Source organism: Schistocerca serialis, chromosome 2, assembly GCF_023864345.2.
Source record: "Schistocerca serialis cubense isolate TAMUIC-IGC-003099 chromosome 2, iqSchSeri2.2, whole genome shotgun sequence".
In the NCBI taxonomy this organism is placed as follows: domain Eukaryota; kingdom Metazoa; phylum Arthropoda; class Insecta; order Orthoptera; family Acrididae; genus Schistocerca; species Schistocerca serialis.
In genome coordinates, this window is record NC_064639.1 from 762121656 (window position 1) to 762138045 (window position 16390).

Below are 16390 nucleotides of genomic sequence, written 5' to 3' on the forward strand. Positions count from 1 at the left end.
ACTGTAAATAAACATTTAAAAACGCTGCAGATAGCCACTTAATGTCATTGAGCATGTAATACATAACTTGATATCCATCGATGAGTAGTATGTAACAATATCTGACATAACAAGCCTTGCTGTATGGCCAAAGGTAATTCACACTGGTTGTCACGTCATGTCACGTCACATGAAAACACTCCACAATGCATTTCAAATTGCGGCCTCCATAGTCATCGTCAACGAACCGTCATGTAACGTCAGGCCGTGTCAAGATTTCTTGGCAAGAAGGTTTTGATGGTGTCATCGTCTGCTAACATAGGAAGTTGACCAATTTTCGCCGCGTGAACTAGTGTTACAGTAGAGGATTTCGTGGTTTTGCGTCTTCTTAATATTTATTTTATTATTTTGCTTTGTTTTTGTGGCAAATTGCATATGTTCCGTGACGAGACGGATATTTTTTCCATTGAGTGTTCTTCCGCAAAGTCAAATACCTGACTAGGAAAAGTTATTTAGATTTGGGATAGCAGAACAGAGCTGACACCCACTCTGTATATAAATAAGAACATAAGTCGATGAAGCAGTTTTCATTAAACAACATTTTAAGTGGTAAAGTCGGTTACAATGAAGGAGAAAAATACAAATGTTGGTGACGTGATTAGTAACATAAGAGAAAAATTATAATGGAGAAGGTAAATGTATTCTATTTATTCCTTTATAAATATCATTTGAGGTGTATATATATATATATATATATATATATATATATATATATATATATATATATATATATATATATATTTATTGCTAGCAAATAAATGTTAATACTTTAAAATGTTGTTTCACTTCTCAGCACTTTACTACACAAAACTGATCAAGATTCAAACTGCTTTGGGCATTAATAAACTATATCGCTGTTAGTTCCTCAATTCCGACACTATACTCCGACTTTTTGTATCACGGATGGTAACTCATCATCTCAAGTTCACCTTTTGGTACTGGGATATGCGATTTGACGCGACGTGACGGGAAGGACGTTGTGAATACACCCTGACGTGACGGTGGTGTGACGTGACGTGACGGCCAGTGTGAATTGGCCTTAATTGTAACAACTATAAAATTTTTAAAATATTATGAATGATATGTCATTATGATAACAATCAATGTAATAGCCACTGACTACATCTATACACTGTAAATTGTACCACGGCTGAATAAATAAATCAAGTCCACTGTTCTGAATGGCTAAATTGCAATAGGCACTAGTTTTTTCCCCCTGGCATTTGGGGAATTTCCATTATAGGAAGTAATTCTAATGTCTTGGACTAGGTAATTTTCCGGCCTTCTACTGGATAATTAAATACTCATCTATGCCTTCGATGTTTTGGTTTGCCGTCTGATATACTCTCACAAATCAGAGATACTATTTCTCCTGGACGGCAGACTATCACGAAACCATGCTTTGAAGCAATGGTGAATATAGTGGATGCGCAATAGATGCAAAAATATCATGGCAGCTGGCTATACGGATTTGAGGCAAAAGTTGCAGCTGAAACAGAAAAGTTTGAAATCTCAGCAAAAAGAAAAGAAGTCAGTTTTGTCATTTCACTTACCTCCTTAAGATATTCTTGAATGTAACTGTAACGATGTAGTTGATTTGTTGTTATACTGAATACTTCCAGCAGTCGGCTTAATTTAGTTTTGCGAGTTGCTGTAACTAACGCATTACACTGTTCGTGACTGTATGTAATATAGCGTGTTCTGTCGTAGAAGCAACAGATTCGGTGATATATTTTGCGCTTAAACTATGTACAGTAGTGCAAAATAATATTCCTTAATAGTTGTTTAAAAATGGTTGACATTTACGGTTGGAAAGAAGTATTGATGAAGTTGTGGGCCATAAATTCAGTCGAGTACATTACATCGAAGGGAACAGCGTTTACGAGACATGTCAGGCTTTAAAAAAAACTCGCTTGTTGTTGCGGGCAAGTTTAAGTAAAAGTGAATTTTTCTTTTATATGAAATCTGTTTCCCCAACAATCGACTGCTGTAACCAGTAGTAATAATGCCAAAAATGTAGTTGTTACTATGTCAATGAGAAATGTTTTCGCATAAATTTGTTTTAAACTGCAATGTTAAATTATGTGGGACTCTGAAAGGAGACACGGACAAATATTTGTGTTTTTATGGATTTTCAACGGCTTGCAAGAGTGGTGATACCACTTGTTTCTTTTTGCAGATATATTAGCCCATCATATCATTACTCACCATACAATGTGGATGAAAATTTAGTGCTCTTGAAGCAAATTCATACAGGGATTCAGCAGAGAAGATTGTTTGATAATGATCAGTGCACTGCCATTGAAAATAAAATTGATGAAGTGGTCGAATTGGCAGACAAAGGAAAGTACAAACCCTGTACTGTTGACAGGGCACCATTACGGAACAAGTGAGTATGAAGTGTGCAATACATCTTGTTGTGAATATACCTTTAATTCACTTTAATAAGTTTCGCTGAGTGCAGTTTGGTAGTTGACATTTATTGTAAAATTCCTCATGCAGTACCTGCCATCTAATTTTCCATTTCGTGTAACTGGGGATAGAGGAATGACTGTTTTATTCAAATTTTAAAAGTGTTCTAGTTGGAATATGGAAAAGATTGTATCTGCTTTCCTGGTTTGAAGATCATTAATACTGCCTTTCTTTCATTGTCCGGTGTTTTGTGAAAACTTCCTGAAAGGACAATTTGTGGATTGTCAGTATCCGTCAATATATTGGAGCTTACCTATAACCATATGTACAGTTGATTGTCACAAATTCTTTCATTTTTAGTTCTTAGTTACTTGTGTAACAATTTAGTTTACAGTTAGAAATCATTATGCACTTAAGCCGATAAATCAATACAATCAGACTTGGCTAATGGATGCCTTCGTGTTCAGTGTGTTTATATACTGATGAATGAAACTGTATTATTAGTTACATATACTGTGAAGTGGGTGTCACCTCATTGTGATCTTAATCACAGGGAACAGTTAACAAGAGAACAATATGGCTACAGTAATGTTGGCATCCTGGTGTAATGTTGAAAGCTGAGGTTGGTTGTAACTGGAAACAGTCGACTGTTATTCCAAAGTAGAAACAGCTATTTACATCCTTTTAAAATGAATAGTTAATATGTAATGTTTTTGGACAGTTTAGGTTAGCACAAAGGTACAGTCTTAGGAAGACTAGGCTGGATATTTGCTCATCTTTTCTCTATTTCAACATAGTCGTGGAAACAAAAGATCGTGAAAGGCAGAAGATGAGAAGCAGCTAGATATAGGCAAAGTGATAGGAAAAAAAATAATCAAAATGATGTGAGCAGTTAAGAAATGGGAAAAGAAATAAAGTTTGGAGGAGCAAGTCAAGATAGATGAGGAACAAACTAAGTTGTAAATAAATTACCGTCAGCTCGACAGAAGTGTGGGCTGTGTAGATACCCATATTGTGGTAGCATTTGGGAGTGAAAATTCAAATTATCTGAATGGTAAAATGAAGTTATCTGTTTCTACTATTACATTCAATAGCATATTAATTTTCTTTTAAGTCCTTTAGGTGACAAAGATTTGTTTTTCAGCATAACAATGAAATACATGCCAGTAATCCTCTTTGGGAATAACAGTGAGTAAACCTGTGCTAAGTGTATTGTGTGTCTACCATCAGGAATGGGGTGATAAATATTCGTACCAAAGAATCAGAAGAAAATCAGTTACACATCATAATTTTAAGCGTATATCGAAAGTATAGGCAAATGGGAAATGGAGGTGGTGTATTGGTTGCAGTAGACAAAAGTTTCATCCACAGAGATAGAAATGGAAGCTGAATGTGAGATTGTTTGGGCAAGACTCAGTATCAGGTATGGGCATAAAATGATTGGATCCCTCCATTGCCCACTGGACTCATCTCCTGATGTAACAGGAAACTTTGGAGAAAACCTCAGTTCACTTGTACAAAGTTCCCCAGTTGTACTGTAATCGTTAATGGAGACTTTAATCATCCAACAATAAATTGGGAAAATTACCGTTTTGTTAGTGGTGGGCGTGATGATGAGTAATCCTGTGAAACATTACTGAATGCCTTCTCTGAAAAGTGTTCAGAACCCCACTCATGATGGAAATGTATTGGATCTAATGGTGAAAAATAGACCTGACCTCTTTGAGGATTTCCACAGGGCAGGAGCATGTAGAAGAATTGTGGCTCAGGTGTAAAAGAATAGTTGACCATGCAATGGATAGATATGTACCCAGTAGAATAGTTCATAATGGGAGGGAACCCCCATAGTATATAGGCACTGTAAAGAAACTTCTAAACAGAGATCACTATGTAATAGATATGAAACAAAGTGTAGTGCTGTAGATAGAGATATGCTGAATGAAACATGTTTGTCTGTCAAAGAGAGCAATGCATGATGCCATCAATGAATACCATAGTAGAATATTGCCAATTGACACATCACAATATCCAAAGAAATTCTGGATGTATGTAAAGGTTGTTAGTGGCACCAAAGTTAGCATCCAGTCCCTAACGAATGAGACAGAAACTGAAAATTGAGGGTAGCAAAGCAAAAGCTGAAATGCTGAACTCCATTGTTCCTTTACAAAGAAGAATTGCCACAATTGAATCCCCAAACCACTGAAAAGTTGACTGAAATAAGTATTAGTGCCAGGGTGTTGAGAAACAGCTGAAATTGTTAAAATTGAACAAAGCTCCAGGCTCCGGTGGAATCCCTTTCAGATTCTATACCAAATTTATGGCTGAGTTGGCCCTTCTTACTATTATCTATTGTAGATCCCTTGAACAAAAAACTGTGCCCAGTTCTTGGAAAAAAGCACAGGCCACCCCTGTCTACAAGAAGGGCAGTAGAAGTGATCCACGAAACTACTGTCCAATACCCTTGACATCAATTTGTTGTAGAATCTTAAAACATATTCTGAGCTCAAACATAATGACGTATCTTGGACAGAATGACATACTGAAAGCTATGGCTCAAGGCAGCCAATTAGATGCAGTGTTTCTTGATTTTTGAAAAGCATTTGACTGAGTACCGCACCTATGTTTATTCTCGAAAGTGCAGTCTTATGGGATACGAAGTGATATTTGTGACTGGATTGAGGACCTTTGATAGGGAGGACACAGCATGTTATCTTGGATGGAGAGTCATCGTCAGATGTAGAAGTAACTTTGTGTTTGTCCGACGGAAGTGTGTTGAGATCTTTGCTGTTCATGCTGTATATTGATGACCTTGCAGACAATATTAATAGTAAAATCAGGCTTTTTGCAGATAGTGCAGTTATCTGTAATGGACTACTGAGAGAGACTGCATAAGTATTCAGTCAGATCTTTGTGATTTCAACATGGTGTAGAGATTGGCAACTTGCTCTAAATGTTTAGAAAAGTGAAATTGTGCACTTCACAAAACCAAAAAGCATAGTATCCTATGACTATTATATCAATGAGTCACTGTGCATTTGGCCAACTCATACAAATACCTGGGTATAATATTTTAATATTTCGTACAGATATGAAATGGAATGATCACATAGTTTGTCATGGGTAAAGCAGGTGGTAGATGTTGGTTTATTGGTAGAATACGGTAGAAGTGCAATCAGTCTGCAAAAGAGATTGCTTACAACTCACTTGTGCGTATCATCCTAGAATATTGCTCACTTGTGTGGGACCCGTACCAGACAGAACTAACAGGGGATGTTGAACATAGACAGAGAAGGGCAGTATGAATGGTCACAGGTTTGCTCAGTGTGTGGAAGAGTGTTGTAGAGATACTGAAGGAACTGCACTGGCAGACTCTTCAAGACAGAAATAAAGTATCCTGAGAAAGTCTATTCACAAAGTTTCAAGAACCGGCTTTATATGATTACTCTAGGGATATATTGCATCCCCCTATGTATCGCTCACACAGGGGTCGTGAGGATAAGATTAGAAAAATTTCTGCATGCACAGAGGTATTCAGTCAGTCCTTCTTCCCACACTCCATCTGTTAGTTGAACTGGAAGAAACCATATATTTACCAGTGTCACTTATAGGGTTAATTACTGATACAAGCCCCCAGCTCAGTGTATTTTGTGTGCACTTCTGTTTTGCGTAAAATGTCAGCAGGATACTATCTTGTATTCTAGAACCTGAAGATGCTGAACACTGTCAGCCCCTCTTCACCATGAGCTCTGTGAATTCTGTTCTCGCAGTGTCTCAAGAGTAGTGATTTTTGTGCAGTTGCCTACATAACATTGTTGGTATAGGGTGAGGCAGAAAGGACGGACGTTTTTAGAACAGCTAGTATTCAGGTCAGGCCGTCGGAGTGGGGGGGGGGGGGGGGGGATATGGTAACGTAATCGGTAGCTCCTGCCATTTTGTTTAGTCAAGGCTGTGGACTCTGCAACATCATGTGTTTATCTACGATAGTTTTGTGCGCAATAGTGAGTCTGTTGTTGCAGTGCGGCGTGAGTTTCGCGATTTCAATCTCGCTAGACATGATAGTATTCCCACTCGTAACACCATTTTATGTTGGGTAGAATCATTTCAAACATGAGGAACAGTTATGAACAAAAACCTCCAGGAGCACTTTGCGCAGTTCAGACACAAGAAAATGTGGAAAGAGTTCGGCAAGCCATACTCTGTAGTCCTGGCCGATCTGCTAGAAGACACTTGGCTGAGCTGCGCCTCAGTAATCGCTTGGTAAGGCATATTTTGCATACTAACCTAAAATTTCATTCCTACAAAATGGCCATTGTGCAGAAATTAAACCCAATGGATTATGAACAGCGGGTAAATTTTGCCTGAGAAATGGAGGCCATATTTGAGCAAAATGACATTATTTTGCTTATCAGATATGAAGCTCATTGCCATTTGAATGGAATGGTAAATCAGCAGAACTGTCGTTATTGGGCCAGTGAAAACCCAAAAGTGCTGCTTGAGAAACCATTACATAGTACCAAGGTGACTGTTTGGTGTGCTGTGACAGGTACAGATGTTATTGGTCCATACTTTTTCCAAGACAAGAACGGAACACTGTAACCGTAACCTCTGAACGATATAGAGAGGTGATCACTGAATTCTTCGTACCTGAATTAAGAACAACACGTATTTCCTATCCAGTGAGTGTGGTTTCAGCAGGATGGAGCGCCAGCTCACATGGCAAGATTGACTATGGAAGCAATTAAGACTATTTTTCGTGGTAGAGTTATTTCCCGGTTCGGGGACATTCATTGGCCTCCTCATTCCCCTGACCTATCCATGTGTGACTACTTTTTGTGGGATTACTTCAGATCACGTTTGTAAGTGCATAAACCACGTACACTTGAAGAATTGAAGGAAGCTGTTCGTGTTGAAATCGTCCAAATAGACAGAGGCATGTTGCAGAGAGTTGAAACCAACTTCAGAGAGCGCCTTGAGAAGTGCATTGCTGAAACTGGCTGTCACCTGGGAGACATTGTTTTCAACCATTAATTTTGTTAAATGGCAACATTGAGTGTTATTTTGTAATTAAAAATTGTTTTGAAGCACTCCTAATGATGTATTGTTCATCTGAAAACCGTTCATCTTTTATGCCTCACCCTGTACAAACACATAAGGGAAAAAAGGATAGCCCATGTGATGCATGTATCATCTCAGTTTTAGTAGGTTAGAAAAAATATTTTGGATTCTTCCCATACCAGCAGCTCTTGGGTATGCAGTGGCTCATCTCACTTCTCTCGTGGTGTTATCTGCTGGTAAGAACATCCAGCCAATAGAGGGGAGCTCATCTTGGTGGTACTTCCATGAAATTAAATAATACACATATTAAAAAAAAAAAAAGTTTTGTGTCACCTCGGTTTTGAGAGTTCCAGAACCTGTACAGAAAATTGGAATAGAGATCAACATAAGCATGATTTCCGCCCCTTTTTATTGCTCATGAAAACCACATATTGCATGGCGTACCACCATACAGCGAGACCTTCAGAGGTGGTGGTCCAGATTGCTGTACACACTGGTACCTCTTAATACCCAGTAGCATGTCCTCTTGCATTGATGCATGCCTGTATTCATCGTGGCATACTACCACAAGTTCATCAAGGCACTGCTGGTCCAGACTGTCCCACTCCCAACGGCGATTCGTCGTAGATCCTTCAGAGTGGTTGGAGGATCACGTCGTCCATAAACAGCTCTTTTCAATCTATCCCAGCCATGTTCAATAGGGTTCATGTCTGGAGAACACGCTGGCCACTCTAGTCGAGCGAAGTCGTTACCCTGGAGGAAGTCATTCACAATACGTGCACGATGGGGGTGCGAAATGTCGTCCATGAAGACGAATGCTTCTCCAATATGCTGCCGATATGGTTGCACTATCTGTCGGAGGATGGCATTCACGTATCATACAACCATTACAATGCCTTCCATGACCACCAGTGGCGTACGTCGGCCCCACATAATGCCACCCCAAAACAACAGGGAACCTCCACCTTGCTGCACCTGCTGGACAGTGTGTCAAGGCATTCAGCCTGACCAGGTTGCCTCCAAACACATCTCCGACGGTTGGTTGAAGAGAAAGTGATGCTAATCCTGAGCAGTTCATTGGCATGTTGTTTGGCCCATCTGTACCGTGCTGCATGGTGTCTTGGTTGCAAAGATGGACCTTGCCGTGGATGTCGGGAGTGAAGTGGCGCATCATACAGCCTATTGTGCACAGTTTGAGTCATAACATGATATCCTGTGGCTGCACGAAAAGCATTATTCGACATGGTGGCATTGCTGTCAGGGTTCCTCCGAGCCATAATCGGTAGGTAGCAGTCATCCTCTGCAGTGGTAGCCCTTGGGTGGCCTGAGTGAGGCATGTCGTCAACAGTTGCTGTCTCTCTTGTAACTCCTCTATGTCCGAACAACATTGCTTCGGTTCACTCAGAGGTGCCTGAACACTTCCCTTGTTGAGAGCCCTTCCTGGCACAAAGTAACAATGCGGACGCGAACGAAACGCGGTATCGACCGTCTAGGCGTGGTTGAAGTATAGACAACACTATCCGTGTACCTCCTTCCTGTTGGAATGACTAGAACTGATCGGCTGTCGGATCCCTTCTGTGTAATAGGCGCTGCTCATGCTTCGTTATTTACATCTTTGGTCGGGTTTAGTGACATCTCTGAACAGTCAAAGGGACTGTGTCTGTGATATCCACAGCCAACGTCTACCTTCAGGAGTTCTGGCAACTGGGGTGATGCAAAACATTTTTTTGAAGTGTGTATAATATTAATGTTAGTAAAAGCACAAAAGGTTTCCAATTTAGAGTTGTTGCCGTGGAAACAGTGCGTAAGAAGCAAGTGCCAAGTGTCTAGAACCAGCCTATTTCAAACAATCATTTTACTGGTTGAGATGGATACACCACATATATTTTTTTCTAAATTACAGGTAAGGGGGCTGTAACCCACAACAGATTGAAATAAATCACACTCAAAATTTTGTTAAGGGCATTGTCTGTCGTAAAATAGTGAAAATTGAACCCAGAGAATTGCAGGAAAGGCAAGTGAATGTGGTTTTCACAGAGATCACAAAAATTGAAGAAGTTAAATTGTTCGTTAAAGAAAATTGAAATTTTTTTCCAATTCCGCCTGGAAGGCGGCGAGTGGGTCTTCTGCTGTAAATTGAAGGGTAGGCCGAATGTAGGAAGCTAGGAGGAGCAGGTGAGGTGGAACACATGGTACTGCAATTAAGTGGTTTTAGTATATCTCAACACGATACTTGAGTACATCAATTGTACTTAACTTTGGCTGAGATTAGCACGTAGGTGCGGAGCCGCACAGACATCAACGCTGTCAGCTACTAGTAGTTGGACAAGCCATCACTGAAGTAACAAAGTCCATAATGGCTAGCTCCCTATGAAGTAGAAACTGAGTTGCTTGGTCGTCAGCTCGGAATCAAATGGGCTGAATCCAGAGTGGCGCTTGTAGAGATGCACAGCGCCGGCTAGAGGGCACTGTAGTCGGTTTCGTAGTGCCAACCTACGAACTTGCACCTATGCCGTAGCATCGTAGCTATCGATACCACGTCCCTCCCCTCTGAAACAACGCACCGTCGTTGAGTAGGGCTTCCGATGGCAGTTGGAGGGACCAGGGGTGGCGTAACTGAGGGGGCGGTTAGAGGAACTACCGGGGCGCACTGACCACTCGTGTCCCCTAATTGCTTGCGAGGGGGCGAGGAAAATGCCCCGTGGAAAACCTGCCCAGGCTGCGCACCGCCCCTGGGTATGCTTGGATGAGGAGGCGGAGCAGCGATCTCCGTGGGTGGCAGCGTGACGGCAGCCTCCGCGTCCATCGGTTCCGGCACCGCAGAGGAACAAGACTGCAGCTGGAGGTGGGGCCATGGGGCTGGCAAGAGGTGCCCGTCCATTGCAGGTGACCAGACCTGCAGTGGCAACGATGGCAGGCGTGCCCATGATTGAGCCTCCGTCGGTGGAGTCATGGGCTGAGGCGGCAGATGCCGCGAAGCCTCCAATTCTGCCAGAAAACAACCAGTGGCAGAAAACCAAGAATGGCACAAACTGATCTGGTTCTGGTGTCGCTTGACAGTGGTGGAGGGACCAGAAGTGACAAATAAGGCGCGCCCAAGCTGGCGAAGAATGCGCCCCTGCTCCCAGCGCTGCCTGCCAGAGAAAACTCGATACAACACCAAATCTGCAGCGCCAAGCCAGAACGAGGCGAAGCAGCAAGAGTGCATGGCGGCGGGTGCAAAAGCTGCAGGAGCGACCGATGGGCACGGCCATGTAGCAATTCCGCTGGGGAATGGATGCCGCACGTCTGGGAACAATGTGAAGCAAGGAAAGGCCAAAGCACATGCTCACGAGAGTGCAAGGGGCGCAACTTGCTCATCTGTGACTTCAATGTATGCACAAAACATTCAGCCTCACCGTTCGACTGGGGGTGGTACGGGGCTGAGGTCAGATGGCGAATGCCATTTGCAGCACAGATCGCTTCAAACTCGGAGGACAGAAATTGGGGGCCATTGTTGGAGACAATAACTTAAGGTCCTTAATACAGAAAATAGGCGTCAAAGCCCGAATAGTACTCGCAGATATAGTAGAAGACATAGGCACAACAAAAGGAAAGTTGCTGTACGCATCAATAACTATCAGCCAGTGGGTGTCCCAGAAAGGACCCGCAAAATCAATATGAATGTGCTGCCAAGGCGCAGTGGGAGTTGGCCACGGAAATAAGTGTTGGCGGGGAGCAGATTGATGCTCCGCACGAGAGTGACAATTAGCAAGCAAATTCTCAATTTGTGTATCAATGCCGACCCAAGTGCAGTGACGACGCGCTAAATGCTTCGTCCGCACAATACCCCCGCTAAATGCTTCGTCCGCACAATACCCCAATGACCAGCGTGCAGCAATCGGAGGATTTCAGACTCCAACGAACAAGGTACAACCACACAAGACTGATCATTGTGAGTTCATAACAAGATAACACCGTGGTGTACAGACAAGTTGTGACGTTGCGCAAAGTAACGTCGAATGAGTGGATCACGAATCTGCATAGCAGATGGAAGCCATTGAGTACGAAGATACTGCAAAAGAATCTGCAAAGAAGTATTGGCGGCTGTTGTGGAAGCAATGCGACGAAAGTCCACCGGAAAACCATCAGCTGATTTCCTTATTTTGCGAATCAATAAACATGCAGGACAGTTCAGAAGAATCAAACACCTCGTTAGGACCGATAGGCAGACGAGACAAAGCATCAGCATTGCCATGCTGGGCCGTAGGCTGAAACAAGATTTTGTAATTGTAGTAAGACAAAAACAAAGACCAACATTGCAACTTTTGTGCATTATGGGCTGGAACTGGCTCTAATGGGTGGAACGATGACGTCAAAGGCTTATGGTCAGTGACCGAATAGAACTTTTGACCGTACAAAAAAATCATGAAACTTCGTCACTCCATATACAATAGCTAAAGCTTCTTTCTTGATTTGAGAATAGTTTTGCTGGGCAGAATTGAGCAACTTAGACCCAAAAGCAATCGGGCGATCGACAGAATTAATGCAGTGCGAGAGAACCGCTCCAATGTCGTGAGAAGATGCATCGACAGCCAAAACAATTGGTTTGGAGGGATCGAAAGGAATCCAACAGTGATCACTCAACAAAGCAGACTTGAGCTTGTGGAAAGCAGCGTCAAACTCCAAAGACCACACACAAGGAACGTTTTTGTGCCGAATGCAATGCAAAAGTGCTGCAATCTGCGCTGCATTTGGTATAAACCAACTATAATATGTAATTTTGCCCAATGCAGACTGAAATTCTTTAAAGTGCGTGGGTGCTGGCATGTCTCTAATCACACTGAGATGTGACGGCGAGGGGTGGATACCCTGACCGTTAATCATATGTCCTAAATACTGAATCTCAGTTTGAAAATATTTGCAGTTGTCTCTGTTACACTTTAGTCCTGCCTGCAAAAGTACAGTAAATAAAGCAAGCAAATTCTCCAAATGTTTTGCCAGGGGTGCGAACTGATACAACTATATCGTCCAGATAATTGGAACAACCAGGGACAGTGGCACACAACTGCTGCAAATAAGACTGAAAAATAGCAGGAGCTGAAGCACAACTGAATGGAAGGCAGTGAAACTTAAACAATCCAAGGTGGGTGTTGATCACAAAATAGCGCTGCGACTGTTCGTCGAGTGGAATCTGGAAGTATGCGTCCCGCAAGTCAATCGTGGAAAAGAATTTTCCCGCACCAAGCTTATCAAAAATGTCTTCAGGACGCGGTAAGGGAAACATTGCTATTACTGTCTAGGGAATTACTGTAGACTTAGTCAGCACAAATATGGAGACGACTGTTTGGTTTCTTCACACACACACTATAGGGGAAACCCAATGCGAAGCAGAAACAGGTTCAGTGACACCACTGTCTTGCAAATGCACAAGTTCAGCAGCTACGACATCACCCAGTGCGTGTGGTACCGGGCTTGCGCGACGGAAAACAGCCATGGCATTGTCTTTAACTACAACATGCGCTGCAAAGTCTGTGGATCAACCAAGGCCATCACAAAAGAGTTCAGCAAAATCATCGTATAGTGCGGCAACACAGTCTGCATGGTCACTAGCATTGCCTGAATTGTGAGGCCAAAAAGTTCAAATGCCTCCATGCCAAACATGTTTGTAGCATCACTAGAGCGGAGCACATGGAAAGACACTATATGTATCGTTGCACCATACGTGGCTTGCAAACTATACATGCCGAGCACTGAGATTTCCTGTCCAGTAAATGCAGCCAACGTGGAATGTGGACGACGAAGCGGGGGCGAACCAAGCAAGTCATACGTTGATTTGTTCAGTAAAGAAAACTGATGCACCAGTGTCCAGCTGCATGCGAACAGAACGTCCACAAATGTTCAAAGTCACAAAAAGTTTTCTCTCATATTGCTGAATGCGAGAGGAAGTGTCTGGGAAAACTCGAGTCACACAATGAGCTGCAGAAGCACGTGAAGCAGAAGGCTTTGAATAAATGGCATTAACGTCCATAGGCTGATGTGAATTATGAGCATGGCGGTTTCCATTGCAGTGACACCCACGTGAGTCATTTGAACGGGAGACAAGTTGGGAATTAGAGATTCTCTTACTACACAAAGCTTGCACATGTTCTTTCTTATTACAAAAATAACACTGTGCTTGACGGGATGGGCAACTGTCCCGCAATTGGGCACAAAAGCAGTGCGGACAGTATTTCAGTTTCTGAGTAGGTGCCTGATGGGAAACTTGTTTAGTTGCACGCGAGCGGTGTGGCTTGCCGTGCTGGGGCTGGGCAGGAGGGCACGTGTTGTGCCGTGCTAACAGTACACACACCCGGGGCCACGTTGAACGTGGAATTAGTCATGTCTAATATATCTTTTCTGTCTAGCAAGTCCACTACTTCCTGCAAAGATGGGTTTTTAAATCTGAGGATTTGTTCACGGATGCAGTGATCCGCCACATTCAGTGCAATAGCGTCTCTAATGATTATATCCGCATATGAGCGTCCACACGGGCAATTAAAGTCACAATCAGAAGTTAGACCCTGAAGGTCCGCTAACCAAGATTTATTGGACTGATTACGGCCACGCCGGAGACAAAAGAATTTGTAGTGTGCAGCTACCACATTTACACTGTCACAGAAGTGGGAGTTCAAAGCATCAAGCACTTAATCATAAGTTTTAGTTTTTGGGCAGGTGGTGGGAAACAGTTTTACAAGCACATGGTATAACACAACACCCATGTTGGCAATGAGAAAGGCAAGCCGCTCTGTACCTGGTATGTTGTATGCTGCGAAGTGTGCCTCTAGCTGGGCAATGTATTCTGGCCAGCATTCAATGTCAAGATTGAAGGCGCAAAATGGCGGCGCTGGAGGTGTCGGCAGTGGTACTGGTGGCGGCGGCGAAGGTGCCGAAGTAACTGCAGTTTGTACTGTGACTAGTCAATTTATAGCAGCAAGCAGCTGCGTCATTTGCTGAGCCTGAAAATGTACAAGACTGGACAGCGAACCCTGTTCCTGTGGCGAAGCCATGGTTTACACAAATTAGTCTTAGAGCAAATAGGGGAAGCATTCATACGCAGACGCACACAGGCAAAGGGACAAAACTAAAGCAGCACTTTTTGTATCCCACCTGGAAGGCAGCGGGTGGATCTGCTCCTGTAAACTGAAAGGTAGACCAAATGTAGGAAGCTAGGAGGAGCAGGTGATGTAGAACCCGTGGTACTGCAATTAAAAGTGGTTTTAGTATATCTCAACACGATACTTTAGTACATCAATTGTACTTACTTTGGATGAGATGAGCATGTAGGTGTGAAGTCACACAGGCATCAACGCTAACAGCTACTAGTAGTTGGACAAACTATCATTGAAATAACTGAAGCAACAAAGTCTGTAATGGCTAGCCCCGTATAAAGTAGAAACTAAGTTGCTTGGTCTTTGGCTCTGAATCAGATGGGCTGAATCCAGAGTGGCGCTCATAGAGCTGCACAGCGGGCCTAGAAGGCGCTGTCGTCGGTTTCGTAGTGCCAACCTACGAACTTGCACCTATGCCGTGGCATCGTAACTATCGATACCACAGCGTTGCACAGTCGTATTGCAGCAAGGCAGATCTACTGTAATTGGGTTTGTGTGTCAAACGTTGAGTTTTTGTAAGTGTCAAAATTTTGGATATTCAACTATTGCTTAAGGAGCTCAAATTTCCTGTTGCATAGAGAGTGTGTGTGTGTGTGTGTGTGTGTGTGTGTGTGTGTGTGTGTGTGTGTGTGTGTGTGTGTGTGTGAGAGAGAGAGAGAGAGAGAGAGAGAGAGAGAGAGAGAGAGAGAGAGAGAGAGAGAGAGAATGAATATGCTTGTACACATTCAAATAAAATTATAAACTACCTAGGTGGTCATCCAGTACGGAACAGAAATTGCCTTCTCTGTTGAGAAGAATGTGTTCTGAAGCTTAGTATCAACAGGAAAATAAATTTTACTGAAGTAAAATAGCATGCAAGACAATGTAGATTCTAGCATATACTGAAATCCCTTACGTTCGCTGACATAGGGATTTTGAGGATTAGATTAGAATAATTACTACATGTAGTATGCATTCAGTCACTCATTCTTTCTGCGCTCGTTTAAGGAACAGGAAGAAAACCCTAATAACTGGTACAATATGGGACGTACCATTTGCACTCACCTCACAATGGTTTGCAGATTATGAATTCAGATTTGAATGTAGATCCTCTTCTCATAGTAATCCTCTAGTAAGGAAAAGAAATTTAGCAAAAAGTAGTTCCAATAAAACCACTTGATTTAAGAAACCCTCATAGACCTAATCAAGTGACTCCCCTAGTCATTCCTTTGTATTTGAGACTTAAAAGCACCTCATGTGGTTTGGCAATCGAATCCCACCTTCATTAAGGGTAGAGTTCCAGATAACTTCATTTCATAACAAATCATTCCCCTCTACAGGGTTATAGAGTAGTGTTCAGCTACTGACTCAAAGTTCTGTTAACCCCTGTGTTACAACTGTTGCTTAATGGGAAGTAAATACTGATCTTTCCTCAAGTTACTGCATACCAGTTTTGATGTGCTTCCCAAAAAAGAACAAAGCAAGCTGCTTAGAGTGAACTGGACACAGTAGGCTACTGTCATCATCGTGGGTTTCTTTATGCTTCCAGTGTTGCGTAGCTGTATTAAATGTTGATTGACCATATCACTGATATTTCCGTATTAGAGCCCTCAATGCAATTTAGAATGCAAACTTTCCCATAGTGAAAAAATAAATGTCACTCTTCAGTTGAAGACAGTTTAAAGTTTGGTGATACTGCAAAGATTAAAGTCCATGCAATAGGGACAGAACCATACAGCTTTTTAGGTAACAAGGGAAAAACCCTGACAAATATT

The 16390-nt window shown here is 42.4% G+C and overlaps 1 protein-coding gene across 1 annotated transcript in view; it reads left to right on the forward strand.

Annotated features, from left to right (window-relative positions):
* Positions 1-1393: 1393 nt before the first annotated feature.
* The window catches only part of LOC126457976 (RNA demethylase ALKBH5-like), a 121625-nt gene continuing 106628 nt past the window's right edge, over positions 1394-16390 (forward strand). The window contains exons 1-2 of the mRNA XM_050094738.1: positions 1394-1569; positions 2219-2428. Of these exons, the coding sequence (XP_049950695.1) occupies positions 1466-1569; positions 2219-2428 (314 nt within the window). The 5' untranslated portion in view covers positions 1394-1465. The remainder of the gene's footprint in view (positions 1570-2218; positions 2429-16390) is intronic.